Source organism: Panthera onca, chromosome D4 (genome assembly GCF_046562875.1).
Source record: "Panthera onca isolate mPanOnc1 chromosome D4, mPanOnc1 haplotype 2, whole genome shotgun sequence".
NCBI classification, from domain to species: Eukaryota; Metazoa; Chordata; class Mammalia; order Carnivora; family Felidae; genus Panthera; species Panthera onca.
In genome coordinates this window covers 84,755,112-84,781,827 of record NC_138351.1, presented here as the reverse complement: position 1 = coordinate 84,781,827, position 26,716 = coordinate 84,755,112, and the positions used below count along the sequence as shown (strand labels likewise).

At 40.4% G+C, this 26,716-nt stretch overlaps 3 protein-coding genes across 12 annotated transcripts in view; 1 reads left to right on the top strand and 2 right to left on the bottom strand.

The window, feature by feature from the left end:
- The window catches only part of GAPVD1 (GTPase activating protein and VPS9 domains 1), a 71,407-nt gene extending 59,606 nt beyond the window's left edge, over positions 1-11,801 (bottom strand). For 5 of the 6 annotated variants that reach the window (XM_060608666.3, XM_060608668.3, XM_060608669.3 and 2 more), the window contains exon 1: positions 11,636-11,794. The gene's annotated coding sequence lies outside the window, so the exon portion shown is untranslated. Of the gene's footprint in view, positions 1-11,635 lie in introns of all 6 variants that reach the window. The other variant, XM_060608673.3, reaches the window with a different exon arrangement.
- Positions 11,802-15,286: 3,485 nt separating this feature from the next.
- On the bottom strand, positions 15,287-22,097 carry LOC132662945 (hypoxanthine-guanine phosphoribosyltransferase). 4 transcript variants are annotated; one of them, XM_060608685.3, is made up of 4 exons: positions 21,984-22,097; positions 21,542-21,732; positions 20,172-20,197; positions 15,287-16,684 (listed from the first exon to the last, which is right to left on the bottom strand). In XM_060608685.3, exon 4 carries the CDS (start codon positions 16,589-16,591, stop codon positions 15,935-15,937), a length of 657 nt encoding a protein of 218 aa, XP_060464668.1. In that variant the 5' UTR covers positions 16,592-16,684; positions 20,172-20,197; positions 21,542-21,732; positions 21,984-22,097; the 3' UTR covers positions 15,287-15,934. The 4 variants fall into 4 exon arrangements, with proteins under 4 accessions (XP_060464668.1, XP_060464669.1, XP_060464672.1 ...); XM_060608686.3 differs by lacking the exon at positions 21,984-22,097 and adding an exon at positions 21,929-21,944; XM_060608689.3 differs by lacking the exon at positions 21,542-21,732.
- Positions 22,098-22,235: 138 nt separating this feature from the next.
- On the top strand, positions 22,236-26,689 carry HSPA5 (heat shock protein family A (Hsp70) member 5). Of its 2 annotated transcripts, none has more exons than XM_060608675.2 (9): positions 22,236-22,347; positions 22,458-22,652; positions 22,755-22,986; positions 23,408-23,545; positions 23,871-23,983; positions 24,085-24,475; positions 24,602-24,839; positions 25,161-25,328; positions 25,782-26,689. In XM_060608675.2, exons 2-9 carry the CDS (start codon positions 22,531-22,533, stop codon positions 26,342-26,344), a joined length of 1,965 nt encoding a protein of 654 aa, XP_060464658.1. In that variant the 5' UTR covers positions 22,236-22,347; positions 22,458-22,530; the 3' UTR covers positions 26,345-26,689. The 2 variants fall into 2 exon arrangements, with proteins under 2 accessions (XP_060464658.1, XP_060464657.1); XM_060608674.3 differs by having other exon boundaries at positions 22,429-22,652.
- Positions 26,690-26,716: the final 27 nt, after the last annotated feature.

The window sequence follows — 26,716 nt, the reverse complement described above, 5'->3', positions numbered from 1 at the left end:
AGATTAATTTTGAAAAACATTGTTATGGTACATCTCTGTCACTGAGTACTACATAATTATTGAGAAGCAATACATAATTATTGAGAGAGGCACACAGAAAGTTGTCCATGGTGTACCATTACAGGAAAAAAGCACACTGAAGAATGATACCCAAGGTAAGACCCAAGAGGCAGCTAAACCACAAACCCTTGAGCAAGGCTCCCTGTGCTCCAATATCAGCTTGGCCACTCACTAGTTGTGCAACCTTTGATAATTCTCCTCGCCTTGCTTTCTTCATCTACAAAAGGATATAAAATAGAATCTACTTCATAAGGTATGTTCATGGGCTGTAAAAGTTTAACAAGTTAATATATGTAAAGCACTACAAGTATTGACAATTTCTGGGGGAAGAAAAGAAAAACTGAAAACATATAGCATGTGCATATATATGTGGGGAAGAAAAGCTTCCATTTTTTTGTATTTTTAGGTTTTTTTTAAACAAAGAACGTTACTTTCATAATTAAAAAAAAAAAAGAAAACAAAATAAAAACTTGGGACATGGGGCGCCTGGGTGGCTCAGTCAGTTGAAATTCCAACTTTGGCTCAGGTCATGATCTCATGGTCTGTGAGTTTGAGCCCCACGTCGGGCTCTGTGCTGACAGCTCAGAGCCTGGAGCCTGCTTCAGATTCTGTGTCTCCCTCTGTCTCTGACCCTCCCCCATTCATGCTCTGTCTCTCTCTCTCTCAAAAATAAATAAACTAAAAAAAAAAAAATTTTTTTTTTTTTTTTTAAATAAAAACTTGGGACTAAGATTCCTCCGCTAAATGATCTGTTAGTGCAATTACTTAAACACTCAGGACCAGACAAATTCCGTGAATAATAATATATTACACATGGGCAATTTTTATTTATTTTTTTTTAACATTTATTATTTTTGAGAGGGAGAGAGAAAGAGAGAGACAAAGCATGAGTGGGGAAGGGGCAGAGAGAGAGGAAGAGACAGAATCCGAAGCAGGGTCCAGGCTCTGAGCTGTCAGCATACAGACTGACACAGGGGTCGAACCCACAAACCATGGGATCATGACCTGGACTGAAATCAGATGCTTTTTTTTTTTTCTTAATGTTTTATTTATTTTTGAGAGAGAGAGAGTGTGTGTGTGTGTGAGGAGGGGAGGGGCAGAGAGAGAGAGAGAGACACACACACACAGACAGACACAGAATCAGAAGCAGGCTCCAGGCTCCGAGCTGTCAGCACAGAGCCCAAAGCGGGGCTCAAACCCATAAGCTGTGAGATCATGACCTGAGTCAAAGTCGGACGTCTCAACTGACTGAGCCACCCAGGCGCCCCATAAGTGAAAAATTTCAAGTGCAACAAAAAGGACAGTACTTATGGACACAGTTCAACAATAACAAGCTATACACTAATAAGCAGAACTGCAATGGCACCAATCTAGAAATGGGTATCAGGAACTTTCACAATTAGATAAATCTCCATTAATTTTATTAGTCTGAAATTAAATACCACCAAATCTAATTTCTTCCAATTCAACAATCTCTAATGACAACTCACTAGACATACATAAAGCTGGAGCTCAAGATAAACTACATAATTTAAATTAAAAAAAACCTAAAGTCCTTAAGAGCCCTTTGAGAATTTTGGAGAGAATGATTTCACCACCTCACATGCTTTGAGGAAGCTTTGGTCCCTGCATAAACTTAGCTTCCTCCATAAGTACAGTGGGTGTACAAAACAACCAAACAGAAAGAGAACTGTGAGCTTCAGCTGCATTTTTTGCTGAGCTGTAATACTGGTAAAGCCTGTTTCAAGATCCAAGAGTCCACCCTCAAAATTAGGGAAGGTATAATAAACAGCAGGCTGTCAGTCCATTTCATCAAATTTACCAGAATGGTATCTCATAAAATTATGAATATTTTTTAAAGTTTATTTTTATTTTGAGAGATGGAGAGCAAGCAGGGGAGGGGCAGAGAGAGAGGGAGACAGATACAATCTCAAGCAGACTCTGCACCGTCAGCATGGAGCCCTATGCAGGGCTCGAACCCACAAACTGATATCATGACCTGAGCCGAGATCAAGAGTTGGTCGGACACTTAACCAACTGAGCCACCCAGACACCCCATAAATTTATAAATATTATCAAACTTCAAGCAGCATTATTTATTACCATTGACTATGTTTTACCTAAAAGGAACCTCCTGGACCACAAAAAATAAATAAATAAAAATAAATAATAAATAAATCTAGTTGCCTAAAATAGCTTTTCAAAAAGAAATCAATCATTAAGATCCCTCCACAGAATTATGGAATTCATAATTTTAACTAGTTTACCTAATGTCTACAAAGAGAGAAAGAACTCAATAAATGCCAATTACTATTATCATTAATGATGGAACAGAAATTTACTCATAAGGACACTTAATAGGTCACTTTCTCAGAATCCAAGCTGGCCCATCACAACCTTGAATAGTTATTTATCAAAAAACACTTGGTTTCAGAGGACTCAAAAATTCCTTGGGTTCTAAAGGAGGTGATAAAGATGAAACAAATTCTGCAAAAATAATTCACCTATGCTTTCTTAAGCTCTTCTAGTACAAAAATCTGTATTTGTAAACATTTTGCAATTCTGCCTTACGATTTTTAGACCAAATGTATTTTTTATCAGCTAGTCATGATTTATAAGTAATGAAAGTAAAATCAAGAGATGGGTCAGTTTTGCATTAGAAAGTGAAAGAAGACAGTTCAGAGTGGGTTAAAAATAGGTGAGGTTAGCCTAAGTCCTTAAAACTTTAAAAATGAATGTATTTGGGTAAAATTCAGACTGCTTGGGAAGATAATTTGACTCTGATCCTATAAAAAGAGAAACAGGCTAATATCCCTTGACTAACATTTTTTTCCTTAAAATTTTCCAATTTTAATCAAAGATTCACAGAAAATAAACTGAAAACATAAATTAGTAAGTAAAAAAAAAGGAAGAAGAGCTGAACATGTTTGATGACATGCTTCCCACTAATCTCTAGGGTGGGTGTACCAGCATTACATGGGAGCAAGACCAAGCAAGCATCTTTTCAGACACAAAGATTAATGAGCAGATATCTCGCTGCTTTTACAGTTACATTATGCTTAAAGCCTTATATTTTAAATGGCATATGAAAAGGTATATACAAAGACAATTTTGGCTTGATTTATATCTGTCTATATACACATACACACATGCACACATATATACACATATATAAAATTACACTGTTAGCATTTGTTTAAACATTTGTTTAACCTTTTATTTATATATAGTGAATATGAGAACTTGTAGTATCAACAGATATTCACCACTTCTGACTACTACATTGCAGAGTTCAAAACTGGATTTCAGGGGCACCTGGCTGACTCAGGTGCAAGAGCATACAACTTTTAATCTCTTGGTCCAGTTCGAGCCCCATGTTGGGTGTAGAGATTGAACAAAAAAACTTAAAAAACAAAACAAGAGGTGCCTGGGTGGCTTAGTCGGTTAAGTGTCCAGCTCTTGATTTTGACTCAGGTCATGATCTCACAGTTGGTTTGTGGGTTCAGGCCCCGAGTTTGGCTCAGTGCTGACAGTGCAGAGCCTGCTTGGGATTCTCTCTCTCCTCCTCTCTCTCTGGCCTTCCCCAACCTGTGTGTGCTCACAGTCTCTCTCTCAAATAAACTTTAAATAAATAAACAAATAAACAAATAAATAAATAAAGCTTTAAAACAAAACAAAACTGGGTTTCAGCTTAGGAGCAGTGAAAAACTGCCCTACTGGAAATGCTTTTAAAACTAAAAAAAAAATGGGGGGGAGCATCCTGACTTCGGCTCAGGTCAGGATCTCACAGTTCATGAGTTCAAACCCTGCATCACAGCTGTCAGCTTGGAGCTCACTTCGCATCCTCTCTCCCCCATCTCTCTGTCCTTCCCCACTGGCACTCTCTCTCAAACGTTAAAAAAAAAAAAAAAAGAAAACTTTTTAAAAAATCGTAATACATATTGAAACATACTCCCCCAAATGTGAAAATATAGGTTAAGTATAAAGAAATTTTAACAAACTATAATTTAAAAACAAGAAATCAAACAGCTCAGTCCCTAAAGCCTCTTCTAAAATGTATACATGATACAGAAATTATTGGGCTTAGTTCCTTTAAAAATGAAAATACCTTGATTAGGATTACTTACAGAGTTAAATCCACAAATAATTTTTTTTTTTTTTTTTTAAGAGAAAGGAAAAGAGCACAAGCATGGGAGAGGGGCAGATAGAGAAAGAATCTCAAGAAGGCTCCATGCTGAGTATGGAGCCCAACTTGGGGCCTGATCCAACCATCCTGGGATCATGACCTAAGATGAAATCAAGAGCCCGACGCTCAACCAACTGAGGCACCCAGGTGCCCCAAAGTCACAATAATTCTATGAAAATAAAAGTTTGAGCAGTTCAAATGTAAAAAGTACATAACTAAAATCCTTCATGCCTATGAAAAAATTAATTCCAGAGAAGGAATTCCATGTGGTGAAAAAACAGAAAACTGCAAGGGAAAAAAAATTAATTAACCATTTGAGAAATTCTTTTTCAAGTACTGGTCTTTCCATAGCAAATAAAAGGGATTCCATTTATATAAGACTTTTACCAAAAAAACAAACAAAAAAATTACATTTTACCTTAGAGAATCCTAGAGTAACAAGTAACCAACTTTGCCTAATACAACTCTAAAAAAAAAAAAAAAGTTTATTTATTAATTTTGAGAGAGATTGAGTGCATGCATGGGGGAGGGGCTCAATCTCACAACCATGAGACCACAACCTGAGCTGAAATCAAGAATTGGATGCTTAAATGACTGGGCCATCCAGGCGCCCGCAAATTTTTTTTAAATAATGTGAAATGTCTTAGTATTGGAAATATAACCACTTTCCCTCTTCAATTTTCTATAAAAATTAGGGGTAATTTTTCCAAATAAATTAACCTGCTGCAATTTTCAGAATGCCATTATCAGGCATCACCTCTAAGGTGGGAAGTGCTCTGTGCCATCACTGGAAAGCAGCTCACAAACTTACAGTGGAGCCAACTGAGTCAACTGAGAAGTGACAGCAATGTGACAGTGTCCAAGAATGCACGAGAAGAGTAAGGCTTGTTTTAAAGTCAGGGATATGGTGCCAAAGAGGGAAAGTGAAAGATTGAGAGCTGAAGCATCAAAAGATTAACTAGCAACTACTGAATGAAAGCCACGTTCCTGATGCTTTTCATATGGTATTGTTATTAGTCAATCCTATCACCTCCACTTTACAGATGAGGAATCAGGTTTAGAAAAGTCAAATAACTTACTGACAAATCATTCAGCTATCATGCAGCAGAGAATTCAAAACTAGATTTGTTTGATTTCACAGCCCACACTCTTTTCACTTCCCTGTGCTGCCTCTCTGGCTCTTTATTGACTTCAAGCTCTCAGTGAGAAGTTTCACCACAGTGAGCACTAGGAAGGAAGTGATATACCTGTAGGCAAATGATCACATACTATCATCTGGGTAGCCCCATTTTCCAGTATTTCTTCATCCCAAGCTATCTTTACAATCTTTCCTCCCATTTTTCCATTTCACAGACCTAACACACTAGCCAGAAAAAAAAGAAAAAAAAGGGGGGGAGGGGAGAGACTTGGATATTCTAATTTACAAATTCCTCTTCTTTGTTCAAGTTGTTCCCTACACCTCGGGCCTTTCTCCGATAGCCCTAGTGCCAGTTACATCTATGATAGTTGGTCCAGTTCAAATGTCATGTCTTTCACACAGCATTCCCTAATCTTCCACTCTCCCATTCAGTAGTATCTCCAGTCTAAATATTCTTGACTCTTTGTACTGGAACCTGTATTAACAACTCATGAGTTTGAAAAAGTTTTAAAATAATCACCCCCCTGATTACTTATTAATTACAAAGGAAAAGAGTGCCTTTACAATATAAGTTTATTAGATATTACTTTATTCAAATGATCAAATTTACATCAATAATGAAATATTGAAATATTTGCATCACCTCTGATGTGATACACTGAGACATAAAATCAACTACACAGCATTCCAACCAAAAATGTTTAACATAATGTGATCATAAATATTCTGACAAATCCAAATTGAGGGACATCCTACAATACAACTGGTCTAGATACTTACTGTTATGAAAGACCCCTCCCCTCCCCCACCAAAAAAAAAAAAAAAAAGGCTAGAAAACCAGTCCAGATTCAAACAGGCAACTAAATGCAATGTAAGCTCCTTAAGTGAATCTTGGGGCAAACGCAAAATCAAACATCTAAAGACAGTATTGGGACAACTGGGGAATTTTGAATATGTACTATACATTAAAAAATAATATCCACGTTAAATTTCTTGAGGGTGACTACTAATTGCAGATATGTAGAAGAAAGTGTCTGTTCTAGGGAAATACATGCTAAAAGTATTTAGGGGTAAAGTGTTGTGAAAGTAACTCACAAATACTTCAGCAAAAAATTGTGTCTACTAGTGCATAAAGCAAGCAGAGCAAAACTAACAACCATCGAATCTAGGTAAGGAGTACAAAGGTGTTGTTATGACACTACTGTGGCAACCCTTCTGTAGGCTTAGGATTTTTCAAAGAGTTGGAAAACAATATTTAAAAGTTATGGATTTAGGGGTGCTTGGAAGGCTCAGTGAGAACATGCAACTCCTGATCTCAGGGTCATGAGTTCAAGCCCCACAGTGGGTGTAGAGATTACTTAAAAAAAACAAAAAAACAAAACAAAAAATTACGGATTCAAAACAACAAAATCAACAGAAAATAGGGAAAGGTGCAAAGATGATTTAGTACTTGTATTCTGCCTCCCAGAATTAACTGTTAACATCGCCATAGTTGCTTTCAGTCTTTCAAAAAAAATTACAGGATCATCCCCTTTGCCCCACCCATTCTAATTGCCTGCCAGAAGCTGGGAAATTATAGGTAGGGTATGCCCATTTTCAACTTTACTAAATACTGCAAACACTGTCTCTCAAGGCAGCTGTACCAGTTTAAACTCCACCAGCAATTTCTAAATTACCATGTTCAGCGACCTCTTCACTAATATTTGATACTGTCAGACATTAAAATTTTTTATCAGTTTGATGTGAACAATTCGGTGTCATTTGTAACAATCTAGGATCGCAAAGTAGAAGAGCGTTAGCAAAATAAGAACTTCCTCAACAGGGGTGTCTGGGTGGCTCAGTCAATTAAGCATCCCAGTCTTGATTTTGGCTTAGGTCATCTCATGGTTTGTGAGATCGAGCCCCATGTTGGGCTCTTCACTGACAGCACAAAGCCTGCTTGAAATTCTCTCTCTGCCCCTCTCCTGCTCGTGCTCTCCCTCTCAAAATAAATAAATAAACTTTAAAAAAAAAAAAAAAAAAGACCTTCATCCACAGACCCTTCCTTTCATCACATCACTGCAGAAAGTTAAAAATAATCAAACATGGCAACGTGTATTAAGAACAATTAGTCCCCACATGAACCAAATGCCCACAAAAACTCCCACATAATGTTTGGGAAATAATTTGTCTTTTAAAAAATGTAAGAAGTGGGGTGCCTGGGTGACTCAGGCAGTTAAGCATCTGACTTCGGCCCAGGTCATGATCTCACAGTTTGTGAGTTCGAGCCCAGCATCGGACTCTGTGCTGTCAGCTTGGAGCCTGGAGCCTGCTTCAGATTCTGTGTGTCTCTCTCTGCCCCTTCCTTGCTCATTATCTCTCTCTCTCTCTCTCTCTCTCTCTCTCTCTCTGTCAAAAATAAATAAACTTAAAAAAATTGTTTTTTTTTAAATGTAAGAAGAAAAGGTTCAAATTCAACCAACCCAGCATACATAATACTCCTTGGAAGATTTAAAAAATAAATAGGTTTTATTCCCAGAAATAACCTAGCTATTATAAATTAACTGATTTATTTACTTATTCAGCAACTATTTACTGAATACCTGTTACGGGCCAGCCACCATTCCAGCACCATGGCGAAGACAAAGTCCCTATTCTCACAGAGCTAACATTCTAATGGGGAGACAAAAATACCTACAAATAACATAAGATCAGATAAATACATTCTATAAAAAAATGAAGGGACGGGGCGAAGAATGACAAAGGAGGCAGCCTAAGGACACAAAAAAACACCAGGCAAGACCCCTGCAAGACAAGATCCCTCCAAGGCAGTGATTTTGTAACATGGTGTGTTTAATTCAACATGAAGTATTTCAGCACCAACATCGTTTCATAAAATACTCTCCTTTATTCCCCTTTATTTTTTCCAAAAAAAAACCCAAAACAGTTTGCTGCACTGGCTTTTCCATTATTGCTATTATCTTAGAGGAAAAAAAAAATTCACACAAGATATTGACAGGTGCGTCACAAACAGGTTCAAGTTTCAAGTCACACATATTCTAGAAGAAACTTTTTTTTTTTAAGTTTATTTATTTATTTTGAGAGAGACAGAGAGACAGTGCAGGAGGGGAGGGGCAGAGAGAGAGGGACAAAGAATCTCAAGCGGACTCCCCACTGACAGCACAGAGCCCCATGTGGGGCTCGAATCCACCAACCATGAGATCATGACCTGAGCTGAAGTCAGACTCTTAAACAACTGAGCCACCCAGGCGCCCCTCAAGTCACACATATTCTAAAGAAATGTTACACAGGGTGCCTGGGTGGCTCAGTCGGTTAAGCATCCGACTTCGGCTCAGATCATGATCTCGCAGTTCTTAAGTCTGAGCCCTGCTTTGGACTCTGTGCTGACAGCTCAAAGCCTGGAGCTTGCTTCGAATTCTGTCTCTGTCTCTCTGTCCCTCCCCCACCCCTCTCTCTCAAAAATAAATAAATGTTAAAAAAATTTTTTTTAGAAATGTTACAACTGATTTGTCAGTAAGGAGTTTGATGCCAAAATGGAGCTGAACTGCAGAATTTAAAATAGAACTTCAAGGGGCACCTGGGTGGCTCAGTGGGTTGGGTGTCTGACTTCAGCTGAGGTCACGATCCCACACTTTGTGAGTTCAACCCCGAGTCGGGCTCTGTGCTGACAGCTCAGAGGCTGGAACCTGCTTTGGATTCTGTTTCTCTCTCTCTGTCCCTCCCCCATTTGCACTCTGTCTCTCTCTCTCTCCCTCTCTCAAAAATAAACATTAAAAATTTTCAAAACAAAAAAACTGTTTTAAATAAATAAATAAAATAGAATTTCAAGAAAATGACTTACCAATTCTCCAACTCTATCACCTGCACATTTACTTCCTATCATACATGAAAAGAATAATAGCAATAGGAAAATGTATTGTAAGACAGATCTTGTAGTTTTTACTTAAGGATAAAAGATTTGGAGTCTACCCCTCTTTCAAAAGCCACACTACCTACCTACACGATTTAAAGAAAACCAGCACGCATTAAAATTTCCTTCCACGGGCTTACACAAGAGCTTAGAAGGCTTCAACCACTTAGAACTAGGAGGTGCCTTACTAGAAAAAAATCGAAGGGCCAAAGTGTTCACTTCCCTTTTTTCCTAAGTTTATTTTGCTGATTCCCCAGTACCCTGAATGAAATATCTGCAGTCTATTTTTCAAAATTATACCCTGACCCAGTCAAATCTTTTCTTTTACTTCCCTATTTACAAAATTCCCTCTTTCATCTAAACTATAATACTATCTGCCTTGTCTTTTTTTTTCAAACCATTTTTTTTAATGCTTATTTATTTTTGAGAGAGAGAGTGTGTGTGAGCAGGGGTGGGGCAGAGAGAGAGGGAGACACAGAATCTGAAGCAGGCTCCAGGCTCTGAGCTGTCAGCACAGGGCCCGACACAGGGCTAAAATCCACGAGATCAAGACGGGAGCCAAAGTCGGTCACTTAACTGACTGAACCACCCTGGCATCCCTGCCTTGTCTTCTATCTTAGAAAAAAAAAAAGGGTGGGGTGGGTGCCTGGGTAGCTCAGTCAGTTAAGCGTCCGACTTCGGCTCAGGTCATGATCTCATGGTTCATGGGTTTGAGCCCCACATCGGACTCTGTGCTGACAGCTCAGAGCCTGGACCCTGCTTCGGATTCTGGGTCTTCCTCTCTCTCTGCCCCTCCCCTGCTCATACTCTGTCTGTCTCTCAAAAATAAATAAATGTAAAAAAGAAAAAAATGTTTAAAAAAATAAAAGTAAAAAAATAAAAAAATAATAATTCAAATATCCTTCCAGGCAGACTTATAGATCCCCAAACACTTACTTCTACTTCAGGAATTATTAGTCTTTATGTACCATGTATCTGTCTGCTGAAGGCTATGGACTCTCTCTCAGATTGCTTTTATTTTTATTTTATTTTAGTTAAATTTATTCTTAAGGAATCTCTAGACCCAACATGGGGTTTGAACTCATGACCCCAAGATCAAGAGTCACATGCTCTACTGACTGAGCCAGCCAGGTGCCCCTCAGATTGCTTTTAAATGCATAATTAAATATTCAAAATTACAAAAGAAACCAATTATACTGAACTATTAGCAAACCAATTTAAAAATCGTAATTCGGTAATGTACGTGCAGCTTTAACATCACATTAAATAACAAGATCTAACAGTGTGTCTAATAATGCCATAAATTCGAAGAAATAAGCATAAATGATATTTTAAGATATCTGCAAAAACTGCAAACATGATACAAAAATAGTGGTAATTTTTATTGGTGACAAAGTCACAGGCACTGCTAATTCTACTATGGTTTAATGCCTACATTTATAATTGAAAGAACTAATAAATTAGTTATCAGATAATAACAACAGATGGGATTTTATCCCCATTCTACTTCAAAGATCCCCTATACTCTACCCACCAAATGGTGAAATCCCAGGTTAGAAATCCTTTCTAGTGCAAAGCGTGCGCAAACTGACTTCTGTCACAAATTTTAATGTAAAAATAATGATTCTTCCTTTGACCTCTCATCTGAACGTTATCACCATGCCTGTTTTTCCGCAGACTTATACACAGAACCCAATTTCTATGGTTTGCCTAGCCAGCACTCATTTACATTTTGACAGTCAATAAAAGGTGAAGTTAAAGGAAAGGAGATGGAGGCAACCAACAGTCCCTCACTTCCAAGACATCCAACAGCAAGTGAAAAGATGCCGAGAGAGAGAGAGAGAGAGAGAGAGAGAGAGAGAGAGTGTGTGTGTGTGTGTGTGTGTTTCAGAGGTGGGCTACCCCCAGATCCGTGAGTCCAGCTTGTCAAGAGTCCCGGAAGCATGACATCTTCACCAGCGGCACCCAGAAGACATTCCACCTCTTTCTCGCCCCCTATACTCAGTTCTCTACCTTCCAGGTCGCTCGCCTGTGGCTCCCACCCGAAGCCGCCCCGCGGTTCTCCGGTCCCTTCCCATCCCATCCCCCACGCGTCCCTCCCTCCCATCTGCCCCAGGGCGCCCTGGCCCCTGCGCGCCGCCGAATCTCTCCCCTGGGTCTAACCGTGTGTCTCCCGACCCCCACGTCTCCCGACGCGGGAGGGAAAGGCCCGGGGCCTAGGGGTCAGCTGAACTGGGCGGTCCGGCCATTAGGCGCAGGCTGAGGCCCTAGGCCAGAGCAGCCCGGCCGCCAGGCAGCGAGCCGCGCACTCCGCGATGGTTAACCGGCGACACGCACTCACCAAGAGGATCACACGGAGGAGGGCACCCAGGCCTCCGCCGAACCGCCACTCGGTCTCGGAACCGTCGCCCTCGCCGCGAACTGCCACCGCCGCTGCCGCCGCCTCCGCCGCCACTACTCGCTAGTTGGCTTCCCTGCGTCCTGCGGCGGCGCTGCCGCCACGCCATCGCGCGTGCGCGGCGCCGCGGGGGCCCCTGGGACTGGTGGTTCTTGCGCACGACCCGCCGAGTCCTTCCGCTTTAGCCAGCCCGGTCCGCACCTGGCGTGAGTGGTCGTGGGCACCTGCGGTACCGAGAAGCGCCTTCCCGAAAGTCGTTCCTCAGGAGACGCGGGCACTTGCTGGCGCATACGGTGCTGCTAAATGTGAAAAACCCTCAGGAAGAGATACGTGTAAAGTAAGACAATTTAGAGCTTTTACATTTTCGTTAACAAGTGTCACTTGCCCAGGACACAGACACACACACACACCACCTCTCCCTTTCTGTTAAAAGTGTCGCAAATTGCCTTCAGTGGTATCTGGATTTCCGGCTTTAAACCTGACTTCCCAGTCCTCATGTTATCGTTTTACTTTGTAAAGTTGACCATGCAGTTTGAGTTGACTGACTTATCATTTTACAAAAACAATTCAGATACATTCAAATGTGAAGTTAACCTAGCCGCAGTCATAGAAACTTTAGAATCAGAAGACACCCTAAAGGTCATTAGTCCAACTCCCGCCCAGGCAGGAATTCGCTCTTGTACATGGCAGCCAGATGGTCTTCCAACTTCTATTTCAACAATCCGAATTTCAGGGACCTCAAAATCTTAGGACAGCCTGCTCCACTGTTGGACAGCTCTTTTTAAAAGTTAGAAAGTTCTGCCTTGTGTGAACTGAAACCGGCTTCCCTTTTACTTCCTTCCGCTGCTAGTAGTTATGATGCCTGGAACAATTTAGAATGTTTTCCACTTGACAACCTTTCAAAAAATTGAAAACGATGATTATATCCTCCAACACTGAGAGTCTCCAGTCAAAAAAAAACAAAAGTAATAATAGTTTTCCAACCATTTCAAATATGAATCAGCTCTGAGACTGCTTTCCACTTAGTCATTCTCTTTAATGTATTACCCTTAAAAATTGTCAAAATTTGCTTTGTATTTATTGCCTCATTTTATTACCACGATAGCATTCTATAGTTAGCTACTCAGCTATTATCACTGTCATATTGCCATTCAACTGATTCAAGAATTCAGTTCAACCAAAGACGATATATCAACTTTGTTTTAAAGCATTGCCCAAAGCCTCAGGGGAATGAGAAAAAAAAAAAAAAAACAAAGCCACTAGATACAATTTACAATCTAGGGTAGTTCTATGAGAATCCCTGAGAAAAGCTTCATCAAGTTGAGGGGCCATGACTGTAAGAAGATGATGATACTGGGGAGTTACTGGATGGCTGGATTTCAAGAAGGGAGATGGCATGTGAGGATTGCTAAGGAAGAACCCATCCTAAGCAAAATGAATGTGTAAATGAACACATTCACTGTTTGCTTTCCCTTAACACTGAGTACTCTAGATGGGCTGGAGCGCACACACCCACGCCATGGAGGAGAGGAAGAAAAGGACCCCAAAAGTTGCAAAAAGTTCTTGAGGGTCGTGAAAAGAGCACTGGGATTGTCAATTGTTTTGAGCCCTACTCTGTCATCTATAAATGAATAACTTGAATAGGTGTGGTTTTCAACTTTTTTCCCACCTAGCACACTCAAGGAACACAACCCCCACATTAGAACAATGGATCACTACAACAGTAATTCTGGTGGAATATGTAGAAGGTAGTGTTCTTAACACCTTTTACACATGGAGGAGTGAACGCAAGAGGTGAAAAGATGCTCTGGGTGCCTGAGTGGCTTAGTCAGTTAAGCATCAGACTTTGGCTCAGGTCATGATCTCACGAACCCTGAGATTCATGGAGCCCTGCATTGGGCTCTGCACTGACAGTGACAGGCTGCTTGGAATTCTGTCTCTCCTGCTCTTTGCCCCTCCTCCATCTCTGCCCCTCCCCTGCTCTCTCTCTGTCTGTCTCTCACACACACACACTCTCTCTCTCAATAAATAAAAAAAAAAATTTTTTTTTTTAAAAGAGGTGCAAAGATGCTCAAAATCAATACATAGTACTCCCTGAGGGCAGAGAACCCGTTTGTTCCCCACTGTCCCTCTGGAACCTGGCATACTGCCTAGGATGTAATACATATTTGTTCTGTTTCTGTTTTCTTTTCAACGAATGGGATGAATAAAGAGTGAGCCCTGGCTAAAGCTCGTTGTTTTCCACTACACCATTCAGCCTTCCCTGATAGGATTATGTTCTACATACAGTTCTGTGTTTTGTAATTTGTTCTTTTCATTTAAAAATAAATCCTGAGGGGCGCCTGGGTGACTCAGTCGGCTGAGCATATGACTTCGACTCGGGTCATAATCTTGCGGTTCAGGGGTTCAAGCCCTGTGGAGGGTTCTGTACTCACAGCTCAAAGCCTGGAGCCTACTTCAGATTCTGTGTGTCTCTCTCTCTCTTCGCCTCTCCCCTGCTCATGTTCTCTCTCTCTCAAAAATAAACATACATACAAACATACATACATACATACAATAAAAGTAAATCCTGGTATGCCTGGGTGGCTCAGTCAATTGAATGTTGACTCTTGATTTCAGCTCAGGTCATGATCCCAGGGTCCTGGGATCGAGCCCTGGTTGGGCTCTGCGCTAAGCGTGGAGCCTGCCTAATATATTCTCTCCCACCCCCCTCTCTTCCTCTCCCCCCACTGTCCCTCTCCCCTGCTCTCTAATTAAAATTTAAAAAATTAAAAAAAATAAATCCCGAGCTTTATTCCATATCAATACATAAAAAGCCACCTCATTGTTTTGAACCTTTGCACAATATTTCCATAGAATCACTTACCACAGCTGATTAGCATCCCCTATTGATGGACATTTAGATTGACTGTATATTCTGAATAACGAAAAATTCACATGAATTAACTACATATTTTTTAACATAGTTAAAAAAAATTTTAAGGGAAAAAATTTCTAAAGCTCTGGAAATCTGTAAGCAAACAAAAATCCAGAAAGACATGCATGGAAGCTGTTCTATACACAGGTGGCAGAAAGTATTCCTTTATAAAATGCTTTTTGCTCTTTGGAACATCCCAGTTGAAAGTAAAGGACAAGACTTTAGTCACAGTCTTACTTCGTGTTTTGGGCCCTTGGTTGTCCTACAGTGGCCCCCACTGGCAGGCTCAGAAATAGTAGCAGTACTCAGAGGTGGATTTGCTATGAAGCGTGATTTAGGGCCACTCACTTGCCTGGGGATCCTTCTAAGGCCCAAGCAATTCACAGTCAATATGGTTTTGTGACATCTGCCAAAGAAATTTTAATTATTGGCTAAATTGAGGACAACAGATAAAAGCCTAGAACTTAATAAGGAGGAAAATGACTCCTATTGAACCATCATAAATCATGTAACTCACACTTCAGCAAAGTGAAATCAGTATCAGGATGTCCACACTGATGGGAGCCATCATGTTAATGCAACATAAAATTTTGGTGTGTTATCTGTATTTCATTTAACCTATGACTAATTATAATGTATGAAATATCTTTAACATAATTATATCTTACACATCTTTTACTGACAACCTTTTTGTTCTCTTAAATTACTTTTATTTATTTACATTTTAAGGTTTTTGGAGGATTTATTAATGTTTTTAAAAGAAACCGTTGACAAAGATTCACCAGAAATAATGTGAACAAGAAGGAAAATACAGTTAATACTACTGAAACAGTAAAATAATTCAAGCCTACACGGTTTGTCTGACAAAACAGTACTTCTTAAATCCTGTCATTGAAACAAAAATGGACTGCTTTTCTAAACAAACAGTGGTATAATTAACAATATTCAATACTATTTTTTCCTGAATATATAAAAATTAGAATACCAATTAAAAATGAATATATCTCCTCTTTAAATATTTCCTACAGATACAATTTCAATATTTTCATTCAACAGTGGTGTGGTTTAAGAGATTTTTCACTCACAAGTCAAATAACAATGCACCCAAAGGGAATCAATAATCTATATAGACTCCCAGTGCGAATAAAGACTTTAGGAAACAGCAAATGATATTTCTAGCAAAAATACCAAACAGATAAAATTCTTAGAAGATATATGCAATAAGGTCTACTAAGCAGCTGGCCACAGATGTAGAACATTTGATCATTTTACTAGTGATTTCAAGGGGACTCTAGATGTCTCCAAACTCAACTGGAACACTCATCTTAGGCTTTGTATTTTGCTTTTCCAGTTTCACTAATGACACAAACATGATTCAAATCCCTGAAATATTCATTATAGTCAAGGGCATAACCTACAACAAACTTGTCTGGAATTTCAAATCCAACAAAGTCTGGTCTGTATCCAACACTTCGAGGAGTCCTTTTCACCAGCAAGCTTGCAACCCTGACCATCTTTGGATTATACTGCTTGACCAAGGAAAGCAAGGTTTGCATTGTTTTGCCAGTGTCAATTATATCTTCAACAATCAAGACATTCTTTCCAGTTAAAGTTGAGAGATCATCTCCACCAATTACTTTTATATCCCCTGTTGACTGGTCATTACAGTAGCTTTTCAGTCTAATGAAATCTACAGTCATAGGAATGGATTTGTCACTATTTCTGTTCAGTGCTTTAATGTAATCCAGCAGGTCAGCAAAGAATTTATAGCCCCCCTTGAGCACACAGAGGGCTACGATGTGATGGTTTCCCATCTCCTTCATCACATCTCGTGCAAGCCGTTCCGTCCTGTCCATAATTAATCCATGAGGAATAAACACCTTTTCCAAATCCTGAGCATAATGATTAGGTATACAAAATAAATCTAGATCATAACCCGATTCATCATCACTAATCACAATGCTGGGGCTCGGCGTTGCCATAATGGAGCTGGCTGGTGCGTGGACTGAGGGCAGTTCTCTTCTGTATTACTTTTAGTTTTTAAGTTCTTTAAGTTTTTCAAGCTTGGTAAGTTCCTGATAGATAAACAGGGATTTTTTTTAATAACAAGAAAATGTAGATTAAAAAAGTAACATACTTATGATTTACTCTTTGAAAAACATAGATATCAACAAGTTTAATTTTTTTAATGTTTATTTTTGAGAGAGAGAGCGAAAGAGCATTAGCAGGGGAAGGGCAGAGAGAGAGGGAGACACAGAATCTGAAGCAGGCTCCAGGCTCTGAGCTGTCAACACAGAGCCCGTTGCAGGGCTCGAACTCACAAACCAGGAGATCATGACTTGAGCCAAAATCAGATTGGATTTGGCCACCCAGGCGCCCCAACAATTTTAATAGCTACATAATATTTCATCATACTGAAGTATCAATCTATGATTTTGAAATAAAAATTGTTTATTCCTGATAAATTTTAAATGCTAAACTCATGCAATTTTTAAAAAAATTCTACAATACAGAAATTGAGATGTAAGACTTTGTAAAGCTTATTTAAAAATAATGGTATAGTAGGGGTGCCTAGGTGGCTCAGTCGGTTAAGCATCCAACTCTGGATTTCAGCTCAAGTCATGATCTCAGGGTTTGTGCGATCAAGCCCCAAGTTGGGCTCCACACTGACAGCTGAGCCTACTTGGGATTCTCCCTCTCACTCACTCCCTGCCCCTCCCCTGCTTGCATGTATGCTCTCTCTAAATAAATAAACTTAAAAAAATAAAGATATAGTATTATCATATTGTTGAATAACCTACTTTTCTTACTTAATGTATAATAGGTTTGTTATGCCAACTTGACAAGCAAATTCTAAAATTTTTATGGAAATACAAGTGCCAAGAATAGCGAAAAACACTCCTGAAGAAGAACAATGTGGAAGGACCTGTTCTACTGGATATCAAACTATAGTAATTAAGACAGAAGCTAATATGATAAATGGTAAAATTCTAAAGACTGTAACAATAAAGAAAAGTTAACTTTTTTATGGAAGAGGGAATTAGGATCAGCTGAGGTGAAAAAGTGAGGACTTCCGGGTGCTGACAACATTCTTTTTCTTGACTTGAATACCTAGGGATTCACTTTATGATTATTCATTAAACTGTACAATTGCATTTATGAACTTTTCTGTATTCACATAGTAATTTATTAAAAAAAAGGTTTAAAATATGTAAAACATCCAGCACATAGTAGATACTCAATTAAAGGTAGCTACTATTGACATTTAAAAAAAGAGAGAGGCAGTGGATTTGTGACAATCTCCAAGAGATACAGCTAACTGCATGGAAGCAGAACCACCTGTGTAGCATGCTCCATCACTAGTTTTAAAACAGGGATATACATCCTGTATATGAATATGAATAAAATCGCACTAGAAGACTACACAAGAAAGTGGTGACAGTGGTTACCTTCACCAGTGTAGAGGGACAAGGCTGGGGATGGGGTGGTAGGCAGACTTATTTTCATTGTATATTACAGGTTGTACCCTTCTAATTTTATACTATGTACTTACATTTCTGATTTTATTTTTATTTAAGTATTTATTTAAGTACTCTCTACACCCGATGTGGGGCTCGAACTCGCAAGCGCGAGATCGAGAGTCTCATGTTCCTCTGATGGAGCTAGCCAGGCACCCCTATATTTCCTAATTTTTAAATGTAGAAATTTAGAATACATATCGAATATTACCACTCAGATTCTACAGAGGTAGCTCTTTATACTTAGTAGCTTATTTTACTTCAAAAGACAATTTAAAACAGAAGAATTAAAGGATTTTCTGTATAAAACCAAAAGGCTTTACAACTAATCAAATACCTTTATCGTAACAACAGCCTTGTTGTTGAGGCAAAATTATATACATTTTACAGATTAGTACATTTTACAGATTAGTAAACAGAGCCTCAGAGAGATTAAATGACTTGCCCTAAATCATAGCTAGTTAAGTGACAGAACTGGAACTCTAGTTTTTATGCTTTCAAACTCCATGGGCTTTTCTATCATACTATCTGACACTGCATGCCCTCCTAAATGCCTTCCACTAAAACAAACAAAAAAGTGAAGAGTAGAAGATGCACTGCTTGTAACTTTTCATTTTGTGTGGGGAAGGTTCCCTATTAATTATAAAATTCTTAAAAAAAAAAAGTCAATACAAAGAGGGAGACTTAATTGCATAGCACACTGCACTTTCAAAAGCACAAAAAAATGCTACATGATTTATACCTAGTATTGTTCCTGGCTCAGGTGTTAGGGAGATACTTTTGTTTTACTCCTGAGTTGTTTAATGAAGGTTGAGAAATTATTCCCACTCCCTTTATAAAAAAGGCATCTGGGTGGCCAATGTAAGAAAGTAATTAGATATAGCACTTTTAAAAGCATTTCCAAAAATCTGTCAAATTCAACATAAACCACCAAACATTATTTCCCATTGAAAGAAACGTTGAAAACTGACACTCAGGAGGTGGTTTTCTTGAAAGGCTTCTAAAATTTCTTCTCACAGGGGTACCTGGCTGGCTCAGTCAGAAGAGCATGTGACTCTTGATCTCAGAGTCATGAGTTCAGGCCCCACATTTGGTAAAGACTACTTAAATAAATAAGCTTAAAAAATATTTTAAAAAAACATAAACCCATCTCACAGTATATTCATATGATTAATAGCCTCCCTATTATTCTACAACTTTCCAAACACTTTCACATACAGTATCTCATCTAATCCTAACAAGCCAATAAGACAGGACAGAAATCCCTGACATTCAATAGATGAAGAAACTGAGACTCTGGTAGGTTAGTTTTTTCCAAGGTTATGTGCTTTAACTTTTAGCTGAATATTCTCACCAACAATGGATGTGGAAAATTCTCAATTACCAGGGTCTAAACATTCAATTTGTCAGTTATATAAGCCTTTTCCTCTTCCTTCCTGTTCTGTGCCTTTAATTCCCTTTCAGATAGGAAGATTTAGGAACTAAATGACAATGACATCCAATCCTAATCAATCCTAGCTCTGCTTAGATTTCTGAGATCAGATGGGAAATAGAAATCTATTTTCTTATCCATAGGAGCACAAGTGAAGCGAGCTGGTTTAAACTACTGGATAAAAACCTACATTTGTCTATCACTCATTACCAAAATATTTGCAAACTATGTAACTCCCCTATATCCTAAGCAAGATACAAATCTTGGGGTGCCTGGGTGGCTCGGTCAGTTAAGCACCCAACTCTTGATTTCAGCCCAGGTCGTGATCTCAGTTTGTAGGATCGAGCCCCAAGTGGGACTCTGTGCTGACAGCATGGAGCCTGTTTGGGATTCTCTCTCTGACTCTCTGTCCTGCCCCTGCTTATGCACACATTCACTCTCTCTCTCTCTCTCAAAATAAATAAACCAAGAGTAAGAAAAAGATACAAATCTTATAAACCCAAAGCTCAGGATGACAACCTAGACTACAGAAATTAAAAATCAAATTGCCAAAGCTCAAATCCCGGATCCCTATCTTCTCAGCTGTGTGAACTCCTGGGCAAGTTTCTTTACCTCTTGGGTCTTCAGATTCCTTAGCTCTAAAATAAGGATAAAAAAAAAAATGCTTTCGTAAAAAGTAAAAGAGATAATGCACATAAAGTGTTTAACACAGTGTCTGGTACTTAAATATATATAATTTGGCACCAATACGATTATTGGCATTAACATTCAGGAAACTAGATTTACCTATGTGCTTTTCTATTCAATCCATAAATGATCAGTTTGGATATACTACACTACAACCACCAATATACTAGTTCCCTTTGGAAGTTAGTTAGCTATCACTTCTCTAAATCTTAGAAAAGACAGAGTTGCAGAAGATTACTCCATCAATCAAGGACAAGGCTGAAATTAGGAGCTTTGTTTTAAATGGATGTTATACATACAAAGTTTGCTTGAAATGGTATGAAGCTGTAATGTGGCTGAATAGTGACTTCTATCCTGATAATGAACTGATGCAACCTACAGAGGGTCAGTGTCACAGCAGTATTACAAGCCCTGTTGTAAGATGGGTGATGCAATTTCTATAGTCAATTCTGAGTCACCAGCATAACCTTTCAGAAGCACTGAAGGAGAAAGGAAAATTCTTGAGTACTGACTCCTAGGCATCTTAGGAAACTGTATGTAAGAGGTCTCAATGCTATGTGAACATGGTATTGTGCATACCCATGAATCTCAAAAATACATCTAGTGGGAAAAATACTGGAGCCATCAGTTCCTGACTGTGACAATCTCCCGTGCGTTTTCTGTAAGCACCTCAAAATATCTTGTATCAGGCCTTCGGGTCTGTCGATAGCAGGTCCTCCAAAAAGATTTGTTGAATGAATTAAGTGCTTAAAAAAATTGTTAGGAGCATTGGCTACAGCGCCAAGCTGACTTGGATATCAATTCTAACTCCATCACTCACCAGCTATACAACTTTAAGCTAATAATTTAATATTTCAGTCTCAATTTTCTCATTTGGAAAATGGGAAATGCCAAGTATTAAACTGAAAGACACAGGAAACAGAACCATGCTTGGCACATAGCCTAAAGTAAACAGTAGCCTCTATTATCTTTTGCTACAGGATGGCTATACAAGAGTAAAGCAATATCAAGACATCTCTATCAGATGGATTTAAGCACAATCTGACCTCCTCTAGGAAGAGTGAAGTTAGAAAGGCATCAAGAATAAAGGCTCAGGAAGGCCTTGCAAACGATAACCCAAGCCACAAAGGAGAAAGATGGGCAGAGGAGGGGAAAGCAAGGGGTGCCAAGCTAGAAAAATGATACATCGCAGGGTGTGAGCGATGGCATTAGTAAGCTCTTCAGGACAGGGTTGCCACACTGGGGTGGGGACTCAGGACGAGGAGGCAGTTACTTTGGCCAGGCCTGTCACTTACCGTGGGGCAGGGCAATGTGGAGAAAACCTGGTATAGACAAAACTAGCTGGCTAGGGAGAGCAGGGCCGACAGAACTGGCTAAGAGCCACGATCCGCAGCTGGGCGGTGCTCCGGACAGGCCTCCGCTCGAGGGCTGCGGGCCGGAGAGCAACAAAAGGCCCTGAGGCTCGGACACTCCAGAACCGTAGTAGCTATAAAGGACAGAAAAGTTTTTTTCTGAGGTAATCACAGCATCTACGCTGAGACCTGCCTGCCTGGGACGGGATGGAGGCTGGAAGAAGGAACAGACGCTTCCCGCTTCGAAATGAGGGACGAAGGATGGACAAGAGGGCAGCGGAAAAGGAGAAGCAAGGACTCAAACCCCACCGCCTCGGGGGAATCACGCACTCCAGACTGGACAGGCCCCCGGGGCCCAGCCTGAAGGCGGGACTTCTGCAATTACCGGCGGAAATGGCCTCCGGGTGAGAGGTCGCATGAGGGACAGGCAGCTGCTGAACCAATGGGGCCTATGCTTGGGGAGGATGTTGCCTTCCGTTGGTGACTGTTGGGCGCGACCAGCAGCCAATGAGCCAGCCGAGGGGGCGTAGCGGTGACGTTAGCTGCGGAGGAGGCCGCTTCGAATCGGCTGCGGCCAGCTTGGTGGCCTGGACCAATCAGCGGCCTCCAACGAGCAGGGCCTTCGCCAATCGGTGGCCTCCACGACGGGGCTGGGGGGAGGGTATATAAGCGGCGTCGGCGACGGCGCGGTCGACGCTGGCCGAGACATCACAGATTCAACGGCTTGGGAGGTTTCGTGAATCCGAGAGGTAAGCGCCGCGGCCTGCCTTTCCGGACCTGCCCATCGCGTTTTCAGCTGCTCCTGCTCACCCCGGGCCCTGTAACCTCAGATCAGTAATCTCGGTGCGCCCCCGTGCAGCGGCCTGTCGTTGGATTGCCTCTGAGGTCCTGCCTGCCTGCTGACCGACTGACTGGCCTACGGCGCCGGCAAGATGAAGCTGTCCCTGGTGGCTGCGGTGCTGCTGTTGCTCGGCGCGGCGCGGGCCGAGGAGGAGGACAAGAAGGAAGACGTGGGCACGGTGGTCGGCATCGACCTGGGGACCACCTACTCCTGGTAAGTGGGGTTTGTGGAAAGGGGGGAATGGGGCGTGGTCTCCTGGGCTGCTGTGAGGATCGCAGTGCTGATTCTTTCCGTTCTTGGTGATTTTTCCGCCAGCGTCGGGGTGTTCAAGAACGGCCGCGTGGAGATCATCGCCAACGATCAGGGCAATCGCATCACGCCGTCTTATGTGGCCTTCACTCCTGAAGGGGAGCGTCTGATCGGCGATGCAGCCAAGAACCAGCTCACCTCCAACCCTGAGAACACGGTCTTCGACGCCAAGAGGCTCATCGGCCGCACATGGAACGACCCATCTGTGCAGCAGGACATCAAGTTCTTGCCTTTCAAGGTCCGACGGGGTTTTTGTCACCCGGATAGAAAGTGGGTGGTGGTGGGAGTATTTAGGATTAATAAGCTACTGAAAAATTGTTGAGATAACAAAAAGGATGCGAACGTGGTGTATATGTAATAATTTTTATTGAGTAATCTTAGTATGTTACAAAATCTGGTAAAGTAAGCTTGGCGTACGAAGAAATGTCACACGTAACTATTCGTCTGCATCGTTTAGTATTGATAGCCTGATTGAAACTGAATATGCTTGCCTTTGTAAGGCACTCCTCATGCTCCTTAAGTGTTGCTGGTCACTATTTAGCTCCAGGCAACTAAAGTAAACCAAATAATGGGGGAGGAAGTGGGCCTCAGACCATCCTCTTTATTTAGAGTTTTGAATGTTCTTCTGTCTGAAAATAATAATTCATTCTTTAAAATAGGTGGTTGAAAAGAAAACTAAACCATATATTCAAGTTGATATTGGAGGTGGGCAGACAAAGACATTTGCTCCTGAAGAAATTTCTGCCATGGTTCTCACTAAAATGAAGGAAACTGCTGAGGCTTATTTGGGAAAGAAGGTAAATATTTCTAGAACAGTGTTAAGTAATTTTGTTTTTACTATTGATTGATTGTGTTGCGTAGATGCCTTCACTGGTTTAATAATTAGAATCTGAATGATATCTGTGTATTTCAGTTTTAGTTGTTTGTATGTCTTACTGTAGGCCAAACAAAATACTAGGCACTTTTCACGTGTTATCACTTAATGCTTGCAAATCCGTGGTATAAGATTATGTATGTTGTGTCTAACAAACTGTGTCAGAAACTAAAGTGAAGGTTGGAGTGCAACATATGAGTTAAACGATGTGATAAAATATACTTAATTATCTTTTGTTATTCTCTTAGGTTACCCATGCAGTTGTTACTGTACCAGCCTATTTCAATGATGCCCAACGCCAGGCAACCAAAGATGCTGGAACTATTGCTGGATTGAATGTTATGAGAATCATCAATGAGCCGTAAGTGTTAAACTCAGAAGTATGGTGTATTTGCCAAATAGGGATAATGTAAACTTGACTAAACTTTTTTTTTTTTTTCTTCTTTTTCATTCTCTTAATAGTACAGCAGCTGCTATTGCTTATGGCTTGGATAAAAGGGAAGGGGAAAAGAACATCCTGGTGTTTGACCTCGGTGGTGGAACTTTTGATGTGTCGCTCCTCACCATTGATAATGGTGTCTTCGAAGTTGTGGCTACTAATGGAGACACTCATCTGGGTGGAGAAGACTTTGACCAACGTGTCATGGAACACTTCATCAAGCTCTACAAAAAGAAGACAGGCAAAGATGTCCGGAAAGACAACAGAGCTGTGCAGAAACTCCGACGTGAGGTAGAAAAGGCCAAACGGGCCCTGTCTTCTCAACATCAAGCAAGAATTGAAATTGAGTCTTTCTATGAAGGAGAAGACTTCTCTGAAACTCTGACCAGGGCCAAATTTGAAGAGCTAAACATGGTATGTTCCTTGTTTTTTGCTTTGCTAACGAGATTTAGTTAGACTCTGTTGGGGACACTGCATTTAGCTATTTAGACAGTATCTAGGTATAATAGGCATCATCACAGTAATTGTTTCCTATTCTAGGACCTGTTCCGTTCTACCATGAAGCCTGTCCAGAAGGTGCTGGAGGATTCTGACTTAAAGAAGTCTGATATTGATGAAATTGTTCTTGTTGGTGGCTCTACTCGAATCCCGAAGATTCAACAACTGGTTAAAGAATTTTTCAATGGCAAGGAGCCATCCCGTGGCATAAACCCAGATGAGGCCGTAGCATATGGTGCTGCTGTCCAGGCTGGGGTACTCTCTGGTGATCAAGATACAGGTAAGTCAGTGTCACAGCATCTTCCACAGTATTTCAATAGCTTGATAGAAAGAGTACAATTAGCTGTTGCTTTAGAAAGCAAGAGAGTATGTACAACAAGGTCATACAGCTGGTGAAGGGTAAAGTGAGGACAAGACCTGGCTCAGTTTCAAGATCCTTAGCAATTACATTTAATTTACTACTTCTGAAATGATTTTGCATACAACCTCTCATTAAATGGCAAGATGGAGAAGATAAAGTTACATAGTTCATGGGGAGACTGCTTGGTAGTGCTCCTGTGACTCAAATTAGAACTTAACCTTGGTTAATTTACCTTTGCAGGTGATCTGGTACTGCTTGATGTATGTCCCCTTACACTTGGTATTGAAACTGTGGGAGGTGTCATGACCAAACTGATTCCAAGGAACACTGTGGTGCCCACCAAGAAGTCTCAGATCTTTTCTACAGCTTCCGATAATCAACCCACTGTTACAATCAAGGTCTATGAAGGTAATGCTCTATCTTTGTTAATGACATGGTATGTTTGTGGAAAGTGATCTCTTAATATATTGTATTGAAAACAGAAGGGAAAGAAAGAATCTGCTGGTTTCAGACAGGGGTCCCTAATTTAACTGGTGCTGAGTTTGGTAGAGTCAGTCCTAAAATAATAGTTATCATCTAGCTATCTAGCATTCTTTGCCATTAGAAGTAACTTCTGAGCTGGCTCCTAGAATACCGTAAGAATAGAGTTCATAATGCTGTAGATGAAATTCAATTAAAAGTTAGTAGTAATGTAACAGTTGGGCCCACTTGAAATTCCTTGTAGAGCAATACTGACTGACCCCCTTCTAGCTTGATAAACACGCCCTTGCCACTGTAGGCTCTAACAGTGTAAGGATCCAGATAATACTAATGTTGTTAGTTGTTCCTAACAAGTTTTTTGTGTGTGTGTATACCTTCTAGGTGAACGACCCCTGACCAAAGACAATCATCTTCTGGGAACTTTTGATCTGACTGGAATTCCTCCTGCTCCCCGTGGGGTCCCACAGATTGAAGTCACCTTTGAAATCGATGTGAATGGCATTCTTAGAGTGACAGCTGAAGACAAAGGTACAGGCAACAAAAATAAGATCACCATTACCAATGACCAAAATCGCCTGACACCTGAAGAAATTGAAAGGATGGTTAATGATGCTGAGAAGTTTGCCGAGGAAGACAAAAAGCTCAAGGAGCGCATTGATACTAGAAATGAGTTGGAAAGCTATGCCTACTCTTTAAAGAATCAAATTGGAGATAAAGAAAAGCTGGGAGGTAAACTCTCCTCTGAAGACAAGGAAACCATGGAAAAAGCCGTAGAGGAAAAGATTGAATGGCTAGAAAGTCACCAAGATGCTGACATTGAAGATTTCAAAGCTAAAAAGAAGGAACTAGAAGAAATTGTTCAGCCAATTATCAGCAAACTCTATGGAAGTGCAGGCCCTCCCCCAACTGGTGATGAGGAACCAGCAGATAAAGATGAGTTGTAGACATTGCTCTGCTAGTGCTGTAATATTGTAAATACTGGACTCAGGAACTTTCGTTAGGAGAAAATTGAGAGAACTTAAGTCTCGAATGTAATTGGAATCTTCACCTTGGAGTGGAGTTGAAAATGCTATAGCCCAAGTGGCTGTTTACTGCTTTTCATTAGCAGTTGCTCACATGTCTTGGGGGTGGGGGGGGGAGGAAGAATTGGCTATCTTAAAAAGTGGGTAAAAAAGCTGAGTTAGGGCGTGTGTTCATCTTGGAAATGTTCTATTTAACAATTGGGTCATGCGCATCTGGTGTAGGAACTTTTTCTACCATAAGTGACACCAATAAATGTTTGTTATTTACACTGGTCTAATTTTTGTGATAAGCTT